A 23,059-nucleotide genomic window follows, 5' to 3' on the forward strand; every position below is an offset into this window, starting at 1 on the left:
TTTTGTTCCAACGTTTTTAAGTCAAATGAATTCATCAAATCTATGTCAGGCTATGCAATCTTTTTGAAGCGATATATAAGTCGGACACGCCTCGATAGCGCAAGCGATGTCTGCTTAGTGAAGTGGCCCGCTTTTCTTAGGGGCGTTCAAATAGTTGCTTTATTACCTTGATTGCTTTTTGAATTGAAAAAACCTGAGCTAAGCTTCACTTCTGAGCAGGTTAACCACTTTACTGTTGGAATATTTAGGATTCCTGGCTTGAATGAAACCACAATAGTTTGTAAGACATCTATTTTTACACTATGACGAATGGAACAACTAATATGGTACATGTCAGCAAGCCAAGCAAACAATGTTCTAAACAGCCAATGACGTTAGCCTGATGAAAGTAGTCGCATAAGGCCATTTTGAGACTATTACCATTAGCTTGTTTTGAGCTCAGTTTAATGTGAAATTCCACGTTTGCATATTAGATCTCTAAACAATCGCAATGCCGAGTATGGTATACCAATGTACAATAGTTTATGCTAAGCGATCATGTTCAAATAGGAGTTAGGGAATCGATTGTGTTAGTATGAAAACAAACGGTCACGCAATATAACTCAGTAATTTCATGTCTCATCGCAATGTTGCAACAATATTGGTATTATTGTTTCAACTGTTGAGCAGGGATCTAAAGCAATGGTTTTGATATTCTTGTACCTATTAACATGATGTAAATCGATAAAATATATTTTGATAAACACATTTTTTGAAGTTAAAAACTAGATTCAAAAAATGGTACTGAAGCGAAAACTGAAGTACAATCACTGAATTTTTATAAAAAGTGAATGTAAGTAGCTCAGTGAATACTACAGTAGCAAAAATAGAAGAACAGTGACTAAATTGTTTTTATAATTTATGTTATAGCTTCTAATAACACTAACTATTTATGGAGTGAAATTTTAATCAATTGTATGGTAGGCAATTGGACTGGAGCTATGACGCATCTATTTTTTTCCGACCATCCAATACCTAAAGAGAGCCCGTGGAGCATCAACTGTGCTGCCTTATTCACACTACAGAGCTTGAGCGGGTTACTAAATTTGTACGAACCTTTTTTTTTAACCTAGCTCGCAAATAAAAGTGTCCACTCATTTGACAATTTGGAAACTATTTGGCAATTCGGCTGTAGCATTGGAAATTGCATTGCATCTGTTCTCTGCTTTATTTGTGGCTAGTCTTTTGATTAATAAAGCGGCCGTGGCTGAAGTGTTGGTGCGTGGGACTCATAATCTATAGGTCTTAGGTTCGAATCCGAGACGTAGCCGAATTTTTACTACTTTGAGACTTATTTCTACTTTTGCATTTTATTGAGCTGCTTTTTGGCATGCTCTCGCTAGTGTTTGCGCAGCGCAGCTTCACCTCTGTGTAAATTTTTTTTGGCTATGATTTCTTTTAGCATTTTATTGAGCTGCTTTTTGTTTTCGCTAGTGTTTGCGAAGCGCAGCGTCGCCTGTGTAAAACTCTTTTGGCTATAATTTTTATTGTCAATTTTTAGACCAAGTTCGAAGTTTTCTGTTGTTTGAGCCTTATTCTCCTCATTCTTTTAATTTTTGATCAAACTTTTTTGTTTTTCGAAAAATATCAATGAGTTTGGAATTTTCTTACCGTAAACCACTTTCTTACAAATCTTAAAAAATTGATTGGACTAGCTTTTTCTATGAAACCTTAACAACCTCCAGGCTAATTCCCACTTGATCTTTAAGTGAAGCGCCTGCTTTGTGATCATGAGGTACGATTTTCTTGCCGTTCTGTTAAATCGCTGCGTCGTGACAACAGCTCAGGGATCCTCACTTGATTCGACTCCAAACTCAGAATTTCCGACAATTTAGTTCGCTCACGCAACTAATGTAACCCGGTACTTCAACGCAGTTTCGACTACTTATCAACTGTTTCCTCAGGAACTATTCTAATTGCAATTACCCGGAATCTAATCTCGGGTAAGTCCAATTCACCATCTCGCAAAATCACTAACTGAGATACAATCAGTTAGCTGAGTCTTTTTCCTCAAGCTTTATCTGATAATGTTTGCTCTAATTGAGAGCCAAACCATCTTTCTTTAAGCGTTTTTTCTACCAAGTGTTGGCTATCCGTAAATCTTTTGCTGTTTGTATACTTGAGTGTTAGTTAGAAATCCTCAAAAAGGTCCCCGCAAGGTCCTACACCAATTTTCCTGCGATGGTACTACTAGTGCTAAATGCCAAGATCAAGATACGTATCTCCAACCGAGGTGTGTAAATATCAGGTCCAATCTTACTTAACACCAATTTTTGTTCAATTAACCAACCTCGCAAGGAGTTAATTCAATTATACCTCTAACGTTCATCTTCAAAAGAAGCTGCGTCACCCTATGCATCTGTTCGCTAGCTTCCATTGCTATGCGTGCTTTAGACCTTACATTTGTGCTTTTATCGAATTGAACATACATATTTTGAGAAAAATGCATGAAATTTTTGTTGTTTTTTTTCACCGTTTTCAATTCATTTTTTTAATAATAGCTACCTTATCATTTTTGAACCAATGGCTTACAATGCTTTCTTTGTGTTATTGCAAGTGGTGCCAAGCTTCGATTTGCCTCCAAGTAATAATAGTTTTTCAGCTCGTTTTCTGCACAATTGATGGCAAAACGGAGCAATAATAGATCAGATATTAACTATACTGCGTAAAGCTTGTTCCAGGAGGAAGGTTCTGTTAAGGAGAACCGAGCAAAACTCTCATGCAAAGTTCAAGCTGGCAGTTTTAAATTATAACTGAGAAACGGGAAACTGTCTAATGTGCGAACTCGTTCTGTTGTTAAGTTGAACCATTTTTATTTCAACAGGGATTTCCCACTTTTTGTAAAATTTATGAAAAATCAAAGAGGTGGTATATGTCACGTGGACTAGCGTTACAGTCCAGACATTTGTTCCGATATTTTCTGAGGCCTCAACAGATAGCGATTCAGTTGTGTAATTTATCCTCAGCGGATTAACGCAAGAATACGTCATGATTTTCTGAAAGAGAATTTTCTTCTGCAGCTATTTCAGGAGTTTGAGAGACCTTTAGTTATAGTAGTATATTTAGTAATATAGTTTTTAAAATCATTTTATGAATTGTCTTTGACTTTGTAATAATCTTGTGGCACATTGTCATTTTCTTGAAGGTGTTTCTTGATGTTGCCATTGTGTTGTTGGTAAATCTCGACTTGAGGTTTTGTTTGGTGGTTGCGCATATGTGGCAGACGGCAGTCTTTTAGAAGTGGTTAAGTTGACATTTTTTTGCTCCGAGGCAGATAGTGTTTGAGTTTCATCATAAAGTTGTCAATTGGGGTTGTTTGTTCAGCTAGTGTTGTCGAGGCTGGTGTTTTTTTTCCGATGAAAATCACTAAATGGAGATGTCCAGGCAGGTGCTACGTTATTCAGATTACGACGCCCGTTGTCTTTTTTTAATGTGCATTGTTTCTGTGCTGCCCCGTCGTCTTGTTATTTCGTCAATACACCCACTTTGAGGTAGTTTTAATTCATTTTTGTTTTCAATTAGAATGGTTTCGGCTTATGGCAACTTATGCTGGCTGTTTTTGTTTTAGGTCGACTTATTTGATTTTCCGAGTTCTCCTTAATTTCTAGAAAGATCGCAGGCGAAATTTTGACGAGATTTTAAGCACTTCTAGGAAGATTTTGACCAAAAATTACGTGTTTCATCGCGCGACCCTTTTTTAAATCGGGATCGGATAGCTGAAAATGGATGTCGTGAATAGTACCAAAGGGGGACACTTAGAGTAGTCATGGAGTCAAATTCCTGACGAGGGAGTTCCCTACCTCCTCCCCCTAAATCCGCTACTGAATCTGCTGTCTGAATTTTGAACTTCAATTAACGCATACAATTTGTTTTTTATGGAAGGTGCCAACAGCAAAACATGCAATTATTTGGTTTCTCTTGAAGACTAACTATTAACCTTCTTCCAAAATGAATGATATAACTGAGCTGAGAAAGTGCATATCATAACGGCAACGGCTTAAATGCCTGGTGCGATTTAGCTTTCATGGCAACCTGCAGCCGGTCTGAATTACAGGACCTCATTTTGCTCCGTTTCTCTCAGAAACCAGATTTTCTGTAGGTTCATATTGAAAGAATGACACAGGTTTGATTCAACTAACTCCGTCTTTGTACTTTCGATATTCCAGTTAAACCGTTTATAAGAAATAACAGGTACGTGTAGACTCTAGTTAAACAGTAGGATTCCTAGAAGCAAACCAGGAAATTTGGACTCGGGACAAACGCATGCAAAATTGGACATAGTTGAATGATTCTGGCTGATAACGCAGGGAAAATTATATGTCTTATTTTTCTGGATTTCGGCAATGTTTGGTTAAGGTATTTTGCCTATAATATTTCCCTAGAATGTCAAGCACTGGTATAAAATTCTTAAATTGCTTCCTGAATTTCCTAGTTCCGTTCTTATGTTTCGAAACGAAAACTATTGCGAACTGGATTAATAGGCATGTTTTTACCAAGCTTCTGCAATAACGTTTCGGTGTAGCATAAAGAAAACGAATCGGTAATTTCTAAAATTGGTAATACCATTGGCAGATTTGAAGATAAAACCAACTATTTAGCCCAGAATTGAGGTTTAAATTTGTTCCGCCATGACCAATTTATTTCCCCTTTGTAGACTTCGATTTAAACTTGCGGCTGTGAATTTTCTTTAAACCCTTCTTTTCTTGTAGAATATGAACGCCCGCGTATAGCCAAAATCTTCTATGTTTTTGATTCTTTTTTGTTTATTATTGATATTGGAGTTTTCCCGTGGTGTCGACGAAACCGGGGTTTTCACCCGTCAGACATGAAGATCAAAATGTCTGTCGTTTGTTTCGTTTTTTGTACCCTGATAACTTTATTAGCATCTTCAGTTAGTGCATCACGAGTGTCAACTTTAGCCCCGAGCGGGACATGCTTGTTTCCCGTTCCCGATAAAAACTTCAACTTAGATCAGCGCGGCTTGCATGGAAGTTACTATATTGAAAATCACTGCCTGACCTTGAAAAAGAACCCGGGCTATTCATGCTCGGATTTCTTGAATCTTACGTCATCTGAAACTAGCAGTTATCATCAAACTTTCTTCTTCTGGTCGATTGAGTTTGTGGATCCTAAGCCAAATGAGGTGTTTTTGACCAATCCAGTTTTCGGAACACTTACTCAAAAATTATCACCAAAGGTTACAGCTATCAACTTTTTACCATTACCTGGGACCGTTCTAGCTCTATATGACATGTACGGATACGCTGACGAGAACCCTTTTGGTTTTACTTATAACCGAAACGAAAGACAATCTTGGGCTATTGAGGCTTTTGACATTGATGCTATAGAATGTGATAAAAACTACATTTTCCAAGTTCTCTCTATAGATTCGAAAACTTCGGATGTTATTGACGCAGCTGAAGTTATAATCAATGTTCAGCAAAGCCTCTGCTTCGACAAAATTGATGAAGGAATGAAATTCAAGCAGATACCCTTAGAGCGATAGTTAATCCCGTTTTCCGAATACAAACTTGGAAGTGTGACAAAAAAATGGTCAGTTTCTATATATAGAATTTTTTTTCTGACGTACCACGGCAAGAAATTTTTGAGCTGTATATCGATTTCTTTTGAAATATTGTTAAAAACCTGACAAGATGTTTTTACTAAACTATACTAAAAAGGTTAAAAATTTTCTAGAAATTGGTAAAAGTTACTTATGCCATTAAACGAACAACTCGTGGAAAATCAATGTATTTTATACATTTTTTGATGCATCCACAAACAAAAAACTAAATTTTCAAGTCAGATCGTTCAAACAAAAAGATTTGATTAAAACAAACTCAACCTATCGCACCATAAGTTAGCCTGCTTGAACATAGTCGAACAAGGAGTACGAGTAAAACGCGAAGTTAGACAAGAGGCTGTTCATTTGAGAAATAGAAGAGCTATGACCACTAAATTCACAGTGCGAGAAGGCGAGTACGTTGATGTGGATTTAGTCCGAGAATTGGATCTCCCTTCAAATGGAAAATCATACACGTAAGTCTATTGACAATGCATTCTACTGATTTTACGCTTTTTGTTCCGAACATTGAAAATGGGGAGGAACTTCGTATTTAAGTGTTTTAGTTTTTTTTCTTGTTTCCACGCTGAATCAGGTACCACAAATCTTCATCGGACTGGGATGAGTGATAGATCAAAAAATTTCCAAAAAAAGTTTGCCAGTGTCGAGAAAAACCGGTTTGAAGTTTTTGATTTTTCGTCTAATTTTGAGCGAGTAAAGCGTGCGAGCAGACTTGTTTTTGCTTAATTTAAGCCGTTTACAAAAGCTTATTTATGCTTAATTTTTTTACTCGAGTAAATTTAGTTAGAGTTTTTAACGCCATTTTGGGAATCAAAAGATCAAAAATTCGAAATTTGCACACTTAGCCTGGTGCTAACGAATACGCCTGGGACGGCAAAGTTACTGGGTACGAATCTGACCAGGACCAGCTTTTTAAAAGGTAATTGTTCTGGTGCAAAAAAATTTGGTTTTTTACTTATCTGCTCATGTTTTGTCGGCTTGTTCAGTTTTTAGCTCTAAACAGTTTTAGCTGCATTTTTTTTAGTATTTTAAAAATCCGGCCGAATCAAAGCTTGCTTTTTCACATTTGTTGTAATTCAACCAGCTCGATTTGTTAAAGTTTCGTTTTTCATTTTTTTTGTCTTTTTTTTCGACTTAATGAATTTCGGCCTAATTAATATCGACTTAGTGGACTATTATTGCCTCGTAACGTCCGAAAAAAGTTTTTGTGCGAGTGTGTGTGCTCTAACGGGAAAAGGGACGTGACATTTTAAACGATTTTTTTCCTATTTTTTTGGGCCTCTGCTCAGGTTTTTTCGGCTTTGTTACCGCTTGGTAATTATAAATTCAAATCCTATCAATCATCCGGTGCATATAGCGTAGAATTAAAACGACTGCTTGAAATGGCAAAAATTTGCGGTTCGAATTCGGCTGGGCCTTTTATTCAAACTAGAGTTTTTGTGCTTTTTCGGATTATCGTCCTTCTATTAATTTTTTTTTCGGCCTAGTTTCCGTAGCTCGATGGTTGATCTTCATTCCATGCTTGAGACGAAAAAGCCCGGGAGCTCGATTCCAGTTGAGACTTGTTTATCTTGCAAATTGAAAATTTTGGAGGATAATTTGAACTTTTCCGTTTGATTTTCATAACATTCATATTTGTATCGCAAGTGGTGTGAAACTCAGTTTCGACTCTCTGTCAAAAATTGTTTTCCGATTTGCCTGTTTTTGTATGACTGTCAAACGTGTCTAATTACTAGTTATTGATCAGATCCTTTTTCAGAAATCACAGCACTAATTCGAAAAAAATTTGGTGTTTTTCAAAGACTATGGTCGGAACATTCTGTGTTACTTGCACAGTAACCGGCTACCCTTGTTTAGCTTTGCGATTTGCTACTAAAGTTTTTACCCTTGCAGTTTGCTGCTACTAGACTTTTTCCTGTAAAAATCTTGCTCACAGGATTCATCTCTGCGGACTTACAGCTGAACAGAGTTGTTCAAAAACAGACATAATTTGAGCATGTTCGCATTTTAAATATCCCCTCTAGTTCAAATTGTTTTTTTTCTACATTTACCACTTTCGATTTAGTGTTATTTAATGTTTTCAATGAAAGGATTATTCGGCTAAAAAGATTCTCAAGGCTCAATAGGCTTATAATATATCGGCAATTCATATTGCGTCATTTGCGGGGCAAAAATAGTCTTTTTTATTAGTATATGTTCATTCTAACAAAGATTTTCATTCAAAGTTTTTAAACATTTAATGCTTATTTTTTTTTATTTTGGCTCAATGAGTAGTCACCCTTATTATTTTCGGCCTAATTTACGCTCTCCGTAAGTTTCAAATCGATGCTAATTGTTGAGACCACCTCATGAAGTGGGAAGAAACTATGGCTTAGGGCGTGTTTTTTAACCAGCCGATTTTGACTACCTGATAGAAAAATTATAGGGGTTCAAGTGTTTTATTTGTTAATTGAAATAAACCAATTAGTGTGTGTTCTTAAAAGCGCTTCTAAATTTTGTGTTTTCTAAAATGTTGTTCTTAATCTCGTTTTTCTTGATGTGAAAAAATTAGAGAAAATTGATTTTAATTGATTTTTTTTACTGCGTCCAGAACATTCTTTGCTTCTTGCACAGCCTTAAGAATTGTCTTTCTCAATGAAATTTATTTCGAGGCTAATCGTGAAATGAAAATTTTGAGAGATCTGTGTGTTTCGCTATTTTCTCTTTTTGCTAATGAAGTAAATTTTGTCTCATTTTTTCGGCTAGCTTGCCAAGCTGTGTTTATTTAACTGACTAGCATAATTGTCTGAAATATATAGAAAAAATTATTTCTATGAAAAACTCAAATCATATTAGTTTAAGTTATTGGAACAATTTCTGCATTTTTAAGATTGAAAGTTTAAATCTCGTGTAACTATCAGACTCAGCTAATGTGCATATAAGGTTTTTTACAATCTTCAATGAGGCTTAAGTTGGAAAAGCGGAGTATTGAAATTAGACCAAATAAAATAACAAAAATTATCGAAATGTTCCAACAACTGTTTATTTTTTGTTGAAGAAATATATAAAAAAATGAGGAATGAGATTGCGATGCAAATAGCTGACTATGTTCCGAACACCCTTCTTTTAAAAAAAATTTGAAGGCTATTAAAAAATTGTACTTATTGAATAGTATTAAAGCGATTGAGTTTTTATTTGATTACATCTGAGCTTGTATCTTTTTTCTCAGTTGCTCATTTTTTTTCTGGAGAGTCTTGCATATCTCCGGCTCAGCTAGCGTGCAAAAACCAGTATCTTTTTTCAATACATCTAAAAATGAAAATCCCTAAAATTTCTTAAGACCGATTTTTAAGAACAAATTGGGTTATATTATTAACTGTTCAGTGATTAGCTGCTGCCAACAGGCTTTTTTGAGCATTCATGCATTCCAAATAACCGTTCAATAGAAATTTTGTTTCTTTCTTTTTGCTGCTTGTAAACCAGCTCCGATTTTTTGTAATTTCCTTTTTCTGCATTTTTGCTCAATTTGTTGATTTGGCGTAGCAGGCTTCGGCTTGTGTTATGTCGGCTTGGTTGCCTTAAATTGTGCTGATTGATTGGTAAAAATGGTTTTTTATGCGTGTTTGAACATGGAAAGGGAAAGGTTATGTGAAACCTGGAACAATCGAGCTCAAAATTTTTAAACGAGAACAATTTTTGTTCGGCTCACCTGGTGTCTAATCAAGTTTTGTCGGCTTAGTCAACTGATTTTTTTTCAATGTCATTACGACTGGGTGAAATGTCTTTCTCGAAATGTTTTTGTCAAATAAACCTCATTCCAGACAACCGTACAGAAATTTTGCTGTCACTAGTTATTACCGACTTTTTTTTAAACAGTTTCTCTATCTAGTGGTGTTCGTATCATTTTCATTCGGCTAGGTTGCCATACTTTGTTTATGATGTATTTCTAGTAACACGAAGCTCTTCTGTGTTCATTTCTAAATTTTTAGAAGCATTTTTTTAATCTTAATTTGCTTACGAAAAACTAATTGGGGTCTTACTTTTAGTTTTTGGTGTTTGTCTGCGAAAATTTTGCCTAGATTAAAAAAGTTTCACTAGATAATAAGAACAAAACAAAAAGTAATCCCACTTGTGATAATTTTTTTTTGGATTGCAACCAATAGGCAGCTGCATTTCTAACAAATTACACACTTCAATCTATAGGAGAGGTGATCGTACTGAAGATTACATAAGGACATACAAATATTTTTTCTTCTGCCTAAAGCAATTCAAAAGCAATTGCTTATAGCTTTTGTTACCAGCATTGAAGTCTGAAGACAGATGTAACAAGAGAACTTGTTGGCAGAAGGGGAATAATTTTTGTCAGAAGTACCGAATGCACAAAAAATGACTAGCCAATCAGAATTCAGTATTAAAAAATTTGAAAGAATTAAGCGTGAGTATCAATCAGCCTTGGACAATTTAAAGGAAGTTGGTTCGTTGAAAGTTTTTGCTCTTTCGGTCCTTGTGATACAAGAATGGTCGCTATCTTCACGCACTTTCATTGATTTGTCACAGATAACGCCTAACCATTATTTCAAATGCTTTAATACTGAGCATAATGGTAACCTATGGCCAAATACATTAAAATCTGTTTCTTTTATTTTAATTCTTTTAAAATATGGCCGCCAAAAACAACGAGCTCGTTGGTTTTTTATCTTTAGCGTTTTGATATCAAATGATATCTGCAAACGAGTTCAAAGCTTTCCAGTGACTATAACAATGAAATGCATCTGCAATTAAACATACTATTGTTATGTAATTTAGATAGATTTCCTGTATATTAAAAAAAAGAATTCATGTTTTTTAGGTTCATGTGGTCCCCTGCAGATGGGGAGTTGCGAGTGGAGGCGAATACTGGCAAACTGGTCTCAACTGTCCCGATGGACTATGAGAAGCAGAGACACCATTGGGTGATGTTGCAGGTGTTCGAAAACGACAAGGATTACGATGTACAAAAAGGTAGCAACTCCATCACATCATTTTTTTGAACATCAACAGAAGGAAAAAAATTGCAAGAGGTTTTTTTGAAATTGTAAGTAATGAGAAATATGTCGGGATTTGGTTAAAATTTAGAAACACATTTTAAAGTTTCGAATTTTTTTCACATTTGAATCTCGCATTTGAGTCCGAGACATCATAAGGAATGTTTAGTACATATTTTTAAAATCGTCCAATATTCTTTTTTTTTTCAGAAATCAAGTCTGTGAACTTGACAGTGCAAGTGGAGGACACGAATGACTCCCCTCCCTCTATCCTCAACCCCCTCCCTCTCAGGGCCAGTGCATACCCAGTGGACAATCTGTCAGTGGGGGACACAGTGTACACTCTGCTGTTGAATGACCCAGACTCAGTTGGGAGTAAGAGGAGACAGTGGACTCTGACCACTACTACCTCCACTAATAAACAGACGTCATTAGGTGAGTAGCTTTGGGCGACAATTAGTAACCAGGCACCAATTTGTAACAAGGCACTGGTAATCAGCGAGTCTTTTAATTCGGATTTTATTCGGCACGAGAGGTATTGTACGCGTGAATCTGTGTTTGCCGCTTAACCTAGTGTTTCGAATTGTCGCCTGTTACGAAGCAGAGTTGGCTCCTGACTTTGGAGACTTATATTGGTTGTTGGTGAGTTATGATCCGAGAAAGATTTCTTTGGTTGCAAAGATCTTCCTTATGTGAAATTATACGAAAGGTACTTAAAGAGAACACTAGTTAAGATTATGTGATCAAATTCAAGTGGCATTTATAGTGGCAAAATATATTCTTAGAGGCCAATGGCCAAAAATGGTAATTTTTTCCCCAAATTGAAAAAAAATGTATTTCGTCTTGATTCATTCAGTATGTGTCGTAAAAATATATTTGTCATCTTACCCCCATTGTCATTAACAGATTGTCATCCTTTTGAATTCATTGTATACTTTAATAAATATGACAATTTAGATGCTTTTTGTGGGTATTTAAGTCCAAGAAAAAGCACAGCCGTTTTAAAACTTGGCCGATCCCCAGCCCGACCTAGATTCACACCAGAGCTTACATAATGCAATTAATGCATCTTAAGATTTAAAAATCATTTTAAAATTATCAATAAATTAAATGGAATGTATTTGTTAATTTTTAGGATTTGATGGAAGAAAAAGTAGATTGAAAGTATCCTTTAGAAGTAAATTGGTTTATCCGATTTGAACTGTTTTTAAACATTTTGCTTAGTTTTGATTGGCAGCTCTCTTTGAATAGTTGTGGCTTTAGGGTCCGCGTGTAGCCATAGTCCCTGTACTTGTAAGTTCAATTGTGTCGTCACTTATGTATGGAAATGAGCATACTCTTTTGTTCTCAGCTTAATTTTAAGTTTGACTACTGATTGATCTCATATCATGGCTCTTTTGTGGCACTAACGTTTCTTGACGATTTTTCAGGTCCGTTGTTTTGTCTTAAAGCATCAAAAATAATCACTGAGTAAAACAATTCGGAATACTTAAAATTCAAACAATACTTGCCATATTGAAAATATGAAATAAAAATTGAAAATATGAAATAATAGAAATTCGGTGAAGTTTGGAAACCAGCAAGGATCGGGGAAAATAATTGCAAGATTGAGTGCAAAAAGCGTGCCACAAATTTTTTAGTTTTGGTTATTATTACACTTGCGAAAACCTACAGCCCTTCAAATTCTAGATTTCGGCCAACTTCACACACTTAATTATGACCCTCGGAATAATCAAATTTTTGATGTTATACCGCTTTTCAAAACTTTTTGACTTTTTCCAAAAACATCCTACCAAATCTGATATATTGTGTTCAATCCAAAGAACGGGTTGCGAAATGTTTTAAAAAGTTTTGATTTTTGACCGTGTTTTGAAGTTCTTTCACTTTCTTTGAGAACTAACCTCCAAAATCTGATTGGGATCTATTAAAATCTCAGGTTGCGCGAATCTCTTCTGCATAAGTGGCTACCTGCAAACAGAAAAAACTATGGTTTTTCGAAATGTCTAATTTTTGATTTGTTGACCGTTGTTTGGTTTTTTCTTGGTAGCTATCCTGTCCACTCTGATATCATTGGTTTAGTCGAATTAGCAAATGATTGAAGGCCTACTTTTATAATTGGCTACTCCCATTTTTTCAAAAAAAGTTTTTGGCCTTCAAACAGGTCGAAGTTTTGAAACTTTGACTTTATTTTGGAAAATTTTTGACTTCAATCAAACCTGCCAATTCTCAAGTTGATTGCTTTTATCTCAGGTTGAGAGTTCAAAGTGCCAATTATGAGATTGTGTGCTCAATAAAGAAACCCAGTTTTCGGAATTTTCTTTGCTTTCTCTACATTTTTTAAATTTTTTTTGAAATTTTCTAGAAACAACTTTTTTAATATGAGATGAAAACTTCAATCGAAAGACGTGGTTCCGAGGCTTTTTCCAAAAGAGGCGGCAACTCTTTAAATTGTTGTAAGAGAAAAATTATGTTCTTATGAAAAATTCCAATATCTCTATAATTTTCACTCTTCACTTATTTTAGAAGAGAAACTACAAATGATTGAAAACCTACCTTTATAATTGGCTACTCTCCTGTTGGACAAAGTATATTTTTTCAATACCGCATTATGTCCCGAATCAGTCTAAAAAACTCAAAAATATCAAACACATACCGAGATTGTACGAATGTTTTTTACCCTTGCGATAAGCAAGGATATTCCAGTCGGGTACTAGACTTTTTTCCCGTAAAAAACTTATATCGAGACATACGAAATTTTTGTTCACCTAGTTCATTTTCAACCTTTTTCAACGTGTTTTTTACCCTTGCGATAGGCAATTTTATTGCAATCGGGTACTAGACTTTTATCCCCTTTAGTAACTTTGTTCACAGGACTGGTCTTCTGGACTCATCTGCTTGTTCTATTATAAATTCTATTTCAATCAAGCATTCGGACCATCTGGCCGAAAAGGAACATACAGATTGAGACGGCAAAGGCTTGCGGTTCGAATGCAGCCGGGACCTGTTTTTTTTGCAAACTAGCTCAGGTGCTTTTCGGACTGTCGTCAGTCTGTTTTTTCTTGTCGGCCTTTTTCCCGTAGTCCATTTTTTTGACGGTTCAGATTTTGTAACAACTTTTTCCAAGTTATTGTAACACCCATGCTTGGGACAATGAAGCCCGAGAGTTCGATTCCAGTCGGGAACTGTTTTTTTGCAAATTAAAAGTTTTTGGCTATTTTTGATTTTAGTCTGTCTGCTTTTTTGCCTGCTTAGTTCTCGCAGAAAGGACTTCTTTCTAGCTTTCCGAAAACTCCGAACAAAATTTCTGTTGGTGCAAGTAATTTTGTTGAGGGTTTTTTAAATTTTTTTTCAACTTTTAGATTTTTATAACTTTTTTATGACAAAAACGAGTTCTTAAAGGTTTTATTTTCAATTTTAGTTTTGTTTTCATTTGATTTTAATCGTAGTCATTTGTTTTTGCATTGCAATTGGCGCGAAGCTCAGCTTCGCTTTTGTGTTTATTTTTGTGTTGTATCGCAAGTGGTGCGAAGCTCCACTTCGCCTGTGTAACAGATTTGTGTTACTTTGATTACCCTCGAGTCCTCCCCTCATATCTGTTAACTTCCTCTGATTCAACCTTGCCTATGTAATTTTGAACGTTTCAATTTGATCTCATGATGAACAAACAGATTTTGTAAAGCAAAAGACATTTACGGAAATCAGATAAGCTTCGATAAAATTGCGCGTATTTTGACTGTGGGTCTAACAAATGTTTCACGTCGCAGCAATTCAAGCCTGATAATATCTCTGAAACAAGTTTTTTTGAGATTAACTAATAATCTAAAAAAATGTAGCTGATGAATATATTGTTCAGATGCTATGGAATACTTCGAATTTGGTGTGACTCTCTCTTCTGCAGCCGGAAACGGAAAAGCCGGCGGATTCTTCTATCCGAACTCACGTGACCCAGCCAAGATAGAAAAGGTGCCCATAGTTGTAAGAAAAACACCCATACCTCCGAATGCTGAGTTCATCTTCCCGATTAGAATCGTTGACGAGGTCGGCAACTTTGTTGAGTCGACTATCTCGATTCTCTCGGCTCCTCGACCTCCACAGTTCCAGCAGACAAGCTACAAATTTGAGATTCCAGAAGCGACCCCTGTCAATACAAAGTAAGTACAATTATTTTTTCTCTCCTATTTGAACGGCAAAAATCAACATTTTTATCGCCAATTACTATATTTTAAGCATGACTGAAATTATTTTTTATACCTTAGTTCAGGTTTTACCTATTATCTATTGAAGATGAAGCTCACATCTCTCGCAAGATTAAAAAAAAACTACTAAAGCCAGTCAAAAGTTTGAAAAAAGCTAACTGTGGGACATCAGATGGGTAACGGTCATAGAGATATCATAAAAAAATCTTTTTAGATATAGATTAGATTCAGCTGTAATGAAATTTTTCCACAAATATTTTCTATTGATAAAAGATTGTTCAAAAATTGTGACTCTTGGCTAGACAAGCCCAATCAATTTCCTCAAAAAAGACCCCTACTCATTCTTCAATTTTCAACAAAAATAACCAAGTTACTAAAATTCTCGAAAACAAAAACATTTTATTCTTCGATTTTTTTTTTCGCATTTTCTTTCCACTTGCAATTATCAAGCGTTGTCAAATCGGAACATAGACTTTAAATGTTTCTCAAAAGTTTGTCTGTAGTATTTGGAATATTCAGGGCTGTTTGCTTAGCAACCGGTTGTGTTTTTCCTTAGGATCGGTGCTATCAAAGCAGTCTCCTTCTCAGACGCCACCATAGCCTACTCTATGCAAGTGCTGGCAGGCAGCAACTCCATGTTCAAAATAGACAGCTACCAGGGCATCCTCACTCTCAAACAGACTCTTGACTTCGACATAGCCGCAGATGATCCCTCCTCCAGGGAGTTTAAGTTGCAAGTGACTGCAAGTGAGAGCAAGATTGGGGGATTTGCCTCGTCGGTCATCGTAAGTGAAACAAAAATGAGATTTTGTTGATTTTGAGGCTAAAAATATGTCTATTATTCTTCTTTATTGAGATAATTAAGAGTTGAAGGAAGTTTTTCTGTTTATAAAATAAAAAACATGTTTAAAAAACTACTGATTCTGTAGAGTACACAAAATGATCAAATTTTGATGTTTTATCATTAACTATATTATTGTATGTTCGGAGGGACCGAATAAAATTCAATTAAGTTGTTTGCACGTTATCTCGCAGCTTGAATAGGGTTACGTGGCAGGGTTACGTAGCAAAAAGTAGACAGGTAGTAAGCCAATCAGAATCGTTGTTTTCTTATCTTGATTCTGATTGGCTTACGATATGTCTACTTAATGAAATGTATTCTCTTTGACCTTGGAGCAGTTACTTGAGCAGATCATTTCAGGTGGAGGTGATGGTAACAGACAGCAACGACTGTGCGCCTTCGTTCGATAAGCCAGTCTACATTGTGCCCGAACTGTCCGAAATTGCACCCATCGGCCAAACTATCCTAACAGGTATTGCCAATTCATTCTAATGGTTTCCTGCGTGTCAATTTTAGATTTCTGCCAAAAATGATTAGTGGTTTTGCCCCAAATCCATAAAGCATCAGCCTTGTACAAAAAAGGTACTCAAAATGGTTAAAGCGGTGTCATTTTGTTTTGAAGATTTTTTCACATGCACTGGATGTTATCGTCCTGAAAAAAAACCATTAACTCCAGAAAAAAATCTTGTTTTTGTTTGTATTGTAGCTAGAGCTACTGATTGTGACACTACGTGGCCAAACAACCAAATCACCATCTACTCCACCGACCCCAGATTCTTTTTCGACAACGCCACTTCCACTCTCAAAGTTGCATCCAAACTAGACTTCGAAGACACGAATCAAAATCAGTTTGAATTCACGCTCGTTGCTCGAGACGGGGGACGACCCCCGTTGACTGGAACTGCACATGTGAAGATAAAACTCGTGAACAAAGCTGACGAGCCGCCGGTTTTCGTGAATACCGATGCGGACGGTGGGTATTCAGAACGCGTTTCCGAGTCAATAACTGATGAAACAATTGTCGCGAAGGTTGATGCGGTTGACCCGGACGGTCTAGCAGATAAAATTCGATTCTATTTTGAAGAATCGACCTTTGATAACCCGTTTTATATCAACGAGGAAACCGGAATTGTAAAGAAAAAATCAGGATCTGCTCTTAGCCAATCAAAATACAAGCTGAGAATCAGAGCTGTGGATGACGTCACAGCTGCGAGAGGTGACGAGAAGAAAGAGGCGTTTGCTCCTCTAACTATTGAAATTAACGAGGAGAATAATCATAAGCCCATGTTCAAAAATTGTGATGGAGTTAGACAGGTTAGTTACATAACGTTTTTAGCAGTAAGCAAACCTTTTAAAGTTTTAGTTAGGAGTTCGTAAAAGTGGAGTTATTCAGGTTTTCAAACAAAATAATAAAAAATTCGGGAGAGGCTGATCCCCTTCCCGTACATTTTAAACGTTATTGTACTACTACAATTCAACTTTGTTTTAGCAATTTTAATTCTCAGTCTTGCAGTTTGCATATATTTCAGTTTCATCTGTACAGTGAAATTTAGTATACAAGCAATTGAGTAAACCATTTTAGGTTCTTCTACAGGTATAAGTTTGGCATAGATGTATATTGTGCGCAAATCCGAGTTATGAGATTTTAAAAGTTTTCGCTCGAGGGAAATTACCATTATACGAGCTGTTCAACTTTTTTCGGAGAACCGCTGTTGTGTTCCTGATTAAGAAGTGTATGCAAAGTTTTTGGTCTACTCTGGACTGGGTAAGGTTTCTTCGCCCTCAAGCAACAAGCACGGATCATGTTGAGCCTGAAAGCGCGGACTTTTAGGCAGAAAACAGAGACTAAACGACTTGAACAAAGCAAAATTTATAGTTTTTTTCTCGACTGTTAATGCATGGAGGAATGATAACTGTATGCTGTTTCGTATCAACTCAGTTCCTGGTCTCCCTGTAAACTCAATTGCCACCTAATTTAAGCAACAAGAGAAATCCAACAATTTCGCAAGCAATAATTATTCCAAATCGACCTTTTTCAAACCACCATGGTTTTGCGAAAAATGATCAGGTGTGAAATATTTGTCTATTTTTAACTTCACGCATCAATTTTTTTTTCAGATAGTATTAAAAGCTATGTAAAAATTCTTCACCAAAAAGTAAGGAGAGAAAAAATTACTCGGAGCACAAATATTCCGTTACTGTATTCGAAAGTCGGAGCAAAATGTTTATACAGTAACAGAAGACGGAGAAAACAAAGGTTTTCCCTAAAGTCACGAACAGCTTTTATGTCTTTCGGTTCTCTCGTGTCTCAAATAATTTAAAAAAATAGGACATTAAGCTTTCAACTTATCTTTTTTTTTCAAATTTGGTCAATTTTCTAGGTGAGCGAGTCAGCTCAAGTGGGTAGTGTCGTTTTCGAAGTGGAGGCCATAGATGAGGACAGTGGCAGGTATGGTCAGGTGAAGTATGGACTAGTGGCACTTTTGGCCAGCTCCAACTCAGAGCCAGAGTTCCAGATCAGACAAAAGAGAGCGGAGGACCAGAACCAAAGTAAGTTCAAAAACTTCAAATTGGAAAAACTTTGTTAACTAAAAAAACCGAAGATTGTAAGTGTCTATAAAAAGTTAAGTCGCTTGTACTACAATGGAAAAAAGAAAAAGTTTAATTTTTTGTCTTTCCGTTGTACGTTATGCTTTTTCTTAATTGTTTTTTTTTTGTTTTTACTTAATCATGACGTGCGAAGGATTTTTTATGGAGCTTTTGGTCGAGTTGATGAAATGCGTGCTGCCTTAAGCACGAAGGTCGTGGGTTCAAATCTCACTTCGGTCACGGTCGAAGTGTTTTCAATGTCACCCACCTCCTCAAGGTGTGAATAGCTCCGGCAAAATGGAGAAGTAAGGCCCTTCCGTCTGTTTCCAGGAGCCGGAGGTGAAATTTAAAAAAAGCATGAACAAATTTTAAGACTTTTCCCCGATTAAAAAATCAAAAAACGTATGGGATGAAATAGTGTGGTAAACCTTAAGGACTAAAAAGGTTAGACACCTTGGCAAACACAAACGAAAAATGGCAAAAAAGAACTTTAAAAATTGCTTCAAACAATATGACTGACCAAAACTCGGTTGCTGTGTAAGTACCAGACACTATTCCAACCAATCAAATACAAGTAATACAAAAAGAATCTGTTCAGGAACAATTTGTACTGAATATCTTTGCTTTTCAGATTTATCTCTTGATATTTTGGCAACTAAAGAAAAATGAAAATATAAGATCATTTGGAGCGCAAGTAAACAAAATGAATTGTAGCTCGTTATTTATTTTTTTAAATAAATCGTTTCATCTGAGACCTCAAATCAACTATGCAGTCCCTCTCCGTCCTCCAAACAAAAAACTTAAACATTTGAAAAAACCTACTTTGTTCAGAGGACTCATCTGGACTCCTAGTGGTACCTTGGTTCATATTGAGTTCAAAATTCTTAGGTTCTCCTGTACACTTAGCCTGGAGAAACTGAATACGGCAACGGTGTTTGGTTCGAATCTGACTAGGATCTGTTTTTTTTTTTTTCAAATATTAAATAGTGCGGTTCAAAAAATTTCCGACCTATTATCTGCCTGCTTATATTTTTTCGGCTAAGTTGCTACATCTAAGAATTGTCTTTTTTGCTGTGAACAGTCTTCACTGTGATTGCTTAAATTGTTTTAGCATTGTAAAAACCAAATTTGATTTTTACATTGGTTGTAATTGGTCTTTTTTTATCGGCTTGATAAGTTTCAGCTTAATTTATATCGATCTAGTGTTCTCTTATTGCGTCATTTGGGGATCGAAAAAGTATTTTTTTGTGCGTGCGTGTGTTCTGAGTGGAAAAGGGACATATATTTTAATTTCAGCATGAAAGGTTTTTACTCAGGAATTTTTGGCTTTGTTAACGCTTAGTTTTTATAAGTGCAAATTGAATGAACCATCCGGTGCATCTGACGTAAAAGTAAAACAGCTGCTTGAGACCGCAAAAGTTTGCCGTTCGACTCGAACCGGGACCTTTTTTGCAAACTAGAGTTTTTGTGCTTTCGGGCTATCGTCCGTCTGTTTTTTTTGCTGACTGAGCTCCCGTTGTACGACTTTTTTTTTAAAGATTCAGCTTTCTTCCGAACTGTTGCAACAAAGCCTGGGAGTTCGATTCCAGTCAAGACCTGTGTTTTTCTACAAATAGAAAATTTTTGGCTAATTTAGATTATTGTCTGTCTGCATTTTTTGTATGCTTAGTTCCAAAGAAATGATTTTTTTCAAAATTTGGGTTTCTTCTAGCTTTTCGAAAGCTTTTTTTGTTAAATTTTTGTGCAGGCAATTTTGTTCCTGATATTTTGGGCTTTTGTTGAAATTTTTTATTGACAACAACTTCAAATTTTTTTTTCATTTTTTTTGTTTTATTTCAATCATAGTTTTTCATGCTTGTCTCACAAAAATGCGTAGCTGACCTTTGCTTCTGTAAAAAAAAACATATTTGAAAAGGTTCTCACTGCCGAGACATACTGGTCTGAATAGTTATATTTTTCAGACTAAATTACCGTTACAGTGGAGAGCAAGTGTTAGTACCAATTTAATTTTACAGCCTATTTAAACGTATTTAAGCTGTATTTGGATATTTTGCAGCTTATTTGAAAACACTTCTACTGCCCTGGTTGTTCCGACTACTGAAAATGGGAAGAACTTTGTATTCGGGTGTGTTTTTATTTTTTTATTTCCATGCAAAATCAGGTTCCACAAATAAACACCGGATTGAATCGATAGATTTATATTTGTTATATCATGTTAAAGCCATGTCAGTCGTGATTCGATTAACATGAAAGATTTTCTAAAAATGAAAAGTTTTTCAAAGTTAAGAAAAACTGCTTTGAGGTTTTTGAGATTTAGTCTAATTTTGGGCGAGTAACGCAATCGATTAACGCTCGTTGTATGGAAATTTTTTTTTTAGACCTTTACGATAAAAAGTTTGATTTTACCAATAAAAAACTATTTTTGATGTTTCATTTGGCGCTTATTTGGCAAAGACGGTTTTTCCAAAAAAAATTATTGTGCAAAATTATTTTTTAGTTGTTTTTTTATGTGTTTTAATAAGTATTCATTTTTTGAAGACAAATGTTGTCGATCATGCCTACTTCACTATTTTTCTACGCGATGGTATAGTTCTCGAATCACACCACTCACTAAAAGCGAAACTTTATTAATGAAATGGTCAGAAAATTATGTGCTACTTGCAGCACAGCAATCTGTTCTCCTTTTTTAATGTATTTTATTATTGTGGTAGAAAATCTTTTTTTTTAAATTTTTTTTTCAATGAAATGGTCAGAAAATTATGCGCTACTTGCTTGCACAGCAACCGGTTATCCTTTTTTCTATGTATTATATTATTGTGGTAAGAAAATCAGTGCTAACTGCACAGCAACCAGCTCATGTTTTTATCTGTATGACTTTTATCTATTCGGTATCTATAAAACTCGGTTAGAACTCTTGCACTCAACCTATCTGTTTAAGATCATAGATACATTTTACATAGCTACATTGTGTCTGTACAGTTAATGAAGTCAAATTCTGTGCAACGGTATTTGCAATTTTTACAGAAATGAATTCTGGCAAAGTAGTTTACAGATTTACTTTCAATAATAAAAAATGGTGTTTTCTCGTTAATACAGAAGCTTTCCGACTCTCCAGAGAATTTTTCGAAGTGTCGGCAAAAGCTGTACTCACAATGAACTTGCATGTTTTGTAACAATTATATACAAGGATATTTAATATTGCTTCAGAAAGCAAAGTGAGAATGATCGGAGAAGTGATCCTGCTTCGAAAGGTATCAAGAGATGACGGGGACTTCCGAACACTCACCATCAATGCCACCGATACCTACTCCCCCCAAGACGACACTTTGCTTCCCATGAACTTAAATGTCGGAGTCTGCACAATCACTGTCCAAATAATCGACGCCAACGATAAAAAACCAATCTTCGCGAGTTCCAATTACGAAGTGGATATACCGAGTGTGAAAAAAGTAGGCGAACCGATCATTCGGGTAGTTGCATACGACAACGATTTGAACGAAAACGGCGAAGTTTTCTACACTCTAGTAGACCCGAGACGAAGCGGAAATTTCCAGATTGATCGCATTACCGGTGATATTTCAGTTAACAGTCGTAAACTCGCCGATATTCGAATAGACACTAAGTTTGATTTAATTGTAACGGCGACGGATCGAGGACAACCACCTCGAAGCACTAATACTTCTGTCGTGATCAAAGTTTTGGCTAACTCTGACATTAAGCCCCCGAGATTTACAATTTCGGATACGAATATCTCGGTGTCTGAGAATCACCCTATAGGAACAGCCAGGGGAAAAGAAATTGGGTTGTTCCAGGCAAGAGCAGATAATTTTGAGACTGTGTTGATTACTTTGCAAACGGGAACTACACTCGAGACGAATAGTGACAAGACGTTTGCAATTCCTGCAACTGCCGATGATCAGAGTAAACTGTATGTGGTTAAGCCGATCGACTACGAGAAAATAAAAAGGTTAGCCTCGTTTTGAGAAAGCTGAGATTTAAAAAAAAGTTGGCCTTATGGCGCAACTGGTATTAAAGCGTTACAGCATCATCGATTTGAACGTGCCCAGCAATTTGCCAATTGAGCTATTCCAAGTAAATCATAGCTAAAAAAGCATGAAATTATGTAACAAACCGGATGCTTGGCTTTCATTTTGCTGAAATTGGCGCACATTTTTTTTCGTCGTAGCAAAAGTTTGTGGCTAGATGTTAGCAAAATGAATTGTCGAACGTCCAGTTTTTTTTTAAGCGTTTTCATGTTGTAGTAGTAAATCTTTGAGAAATCATGTACTCTAAGAATATTGAAAAACTGATATATAATTGACCTGCTGGATCAAAAAGTATGAAGTTTCGTTCTATTGAACTATTTTCTAAAAGAATTAACTGTTTTTGTGATCACCAACATAGCTATTTCGTTTCCATATTGGCCATATTATTGCTGATGATCATGTAACAATGTTTTTCATGATTACAATAACATTCATATGACTTCAGCTACTACTTGACTGTGAAAGCAGCCTTGGCCTCCAACCAGAACATCTACACTCTCTTACACGTGACGATAGAAGTGGGAGACAAGAATGACGAAGTGCCCGAGTTCGTCACCCCAGACGAGACCTTCTACGGGTCTGTGAAGGAGGACGACTCACCCGGCACTTACGTGGCCACTGTCAGGGCAGAAGACAAGGATTTGGGACTAGGAGGGGAGGTAGGTGATGAAGCAAAGGGGAGGGCATGGACCTAGTGATAAGTATGCGTACTCTAAGCAAGCGAGAAAGGTTTTAGCTGAATTGAGCCTTTTTTCTTACTT

At 36.1% G+C, this 23,059-nt stretch overlaps 1 protein-coding gene across 3 annotated transcripts in view; it reads left to right on the top strand.

The window, feature by feature from the left end:
• The first annotated feature begins 5,922 nt into the window (after nucleotides 1–5,922).
• Nucleotides 5,923–23,059, top strand: part of LOC134852124 (neural-cadherin-like) — a 55,965-nt gene continuing 38,828 nt past the window's right edge. For 2 of the 3 annotated variants that reach the window (XM_063868414.1, XM_063868415.1), the window contains exons 1-11: nucleotides 5,923–6,078; nucleotides 10,452–10,603; nucleotides 10,837–11,061; nucleotides 11,890–11,919; nucleotides 14,480–14,777; nucleotides 15,379–15,607; nucleotides 16,024–16,135; nucleotides 16,370–16,977; nucleotides 18,045–18,213; nucleotides 21,460–22,219; nucleotides 22,744–22,957. In XM_063868414.1, coding sequence (XP_063724484.1) covers nucleotides 5,987–6,078; nucleotides 10,452–10,603; nucleotides 10,837–11,061; nucleotides 11,890–11,919; nucleotides 14,480–14,777; nucleotides 15,379–15,607; nucleotides 16,024–16,135; nucleotides 16,370–16,977; nucleotides 18,045–18,213; nucleotides 21,460–22,219; nucleotides 22,744–22,957 — 2,889 coding nt within the window. In that variant the 5' untranslated portion in view covers nucleotides 5,923–5,986. The remainder of the gene's footprint in view (nucleotides 6,079–10,451; nucleotides 10,604–10,836; nucleotides 11,062–11,889; nucleotides 11,920–14,479; nucleotides 14,778–15,378; nucleotides 15,608–16,023; nucleotides 16,136–16,369; nucleotides 16,978–18,044; nucleotides 18,214–21,459; nucleotides 22,220–22,743; nucleotides 22,958–23,059) is intronic. The other variant, XM_063868416.1, reaches the window with a different exon arrangement.

Source organism: Symsagittifera roscoffensis, chromosome 7 (genome assembly GCF_963678635.1).
Source record: "Symsagittifera roscoffensis chromosome 7, txSymRosc1.1, whole genome shotgun sequence".
Lineage (NCBI taxonomy): Eukaryota > Metazoa > Xenacoelomorpha > Acoela > Convolutidae > Symsagittifera > Symsagittifera roscoffensis.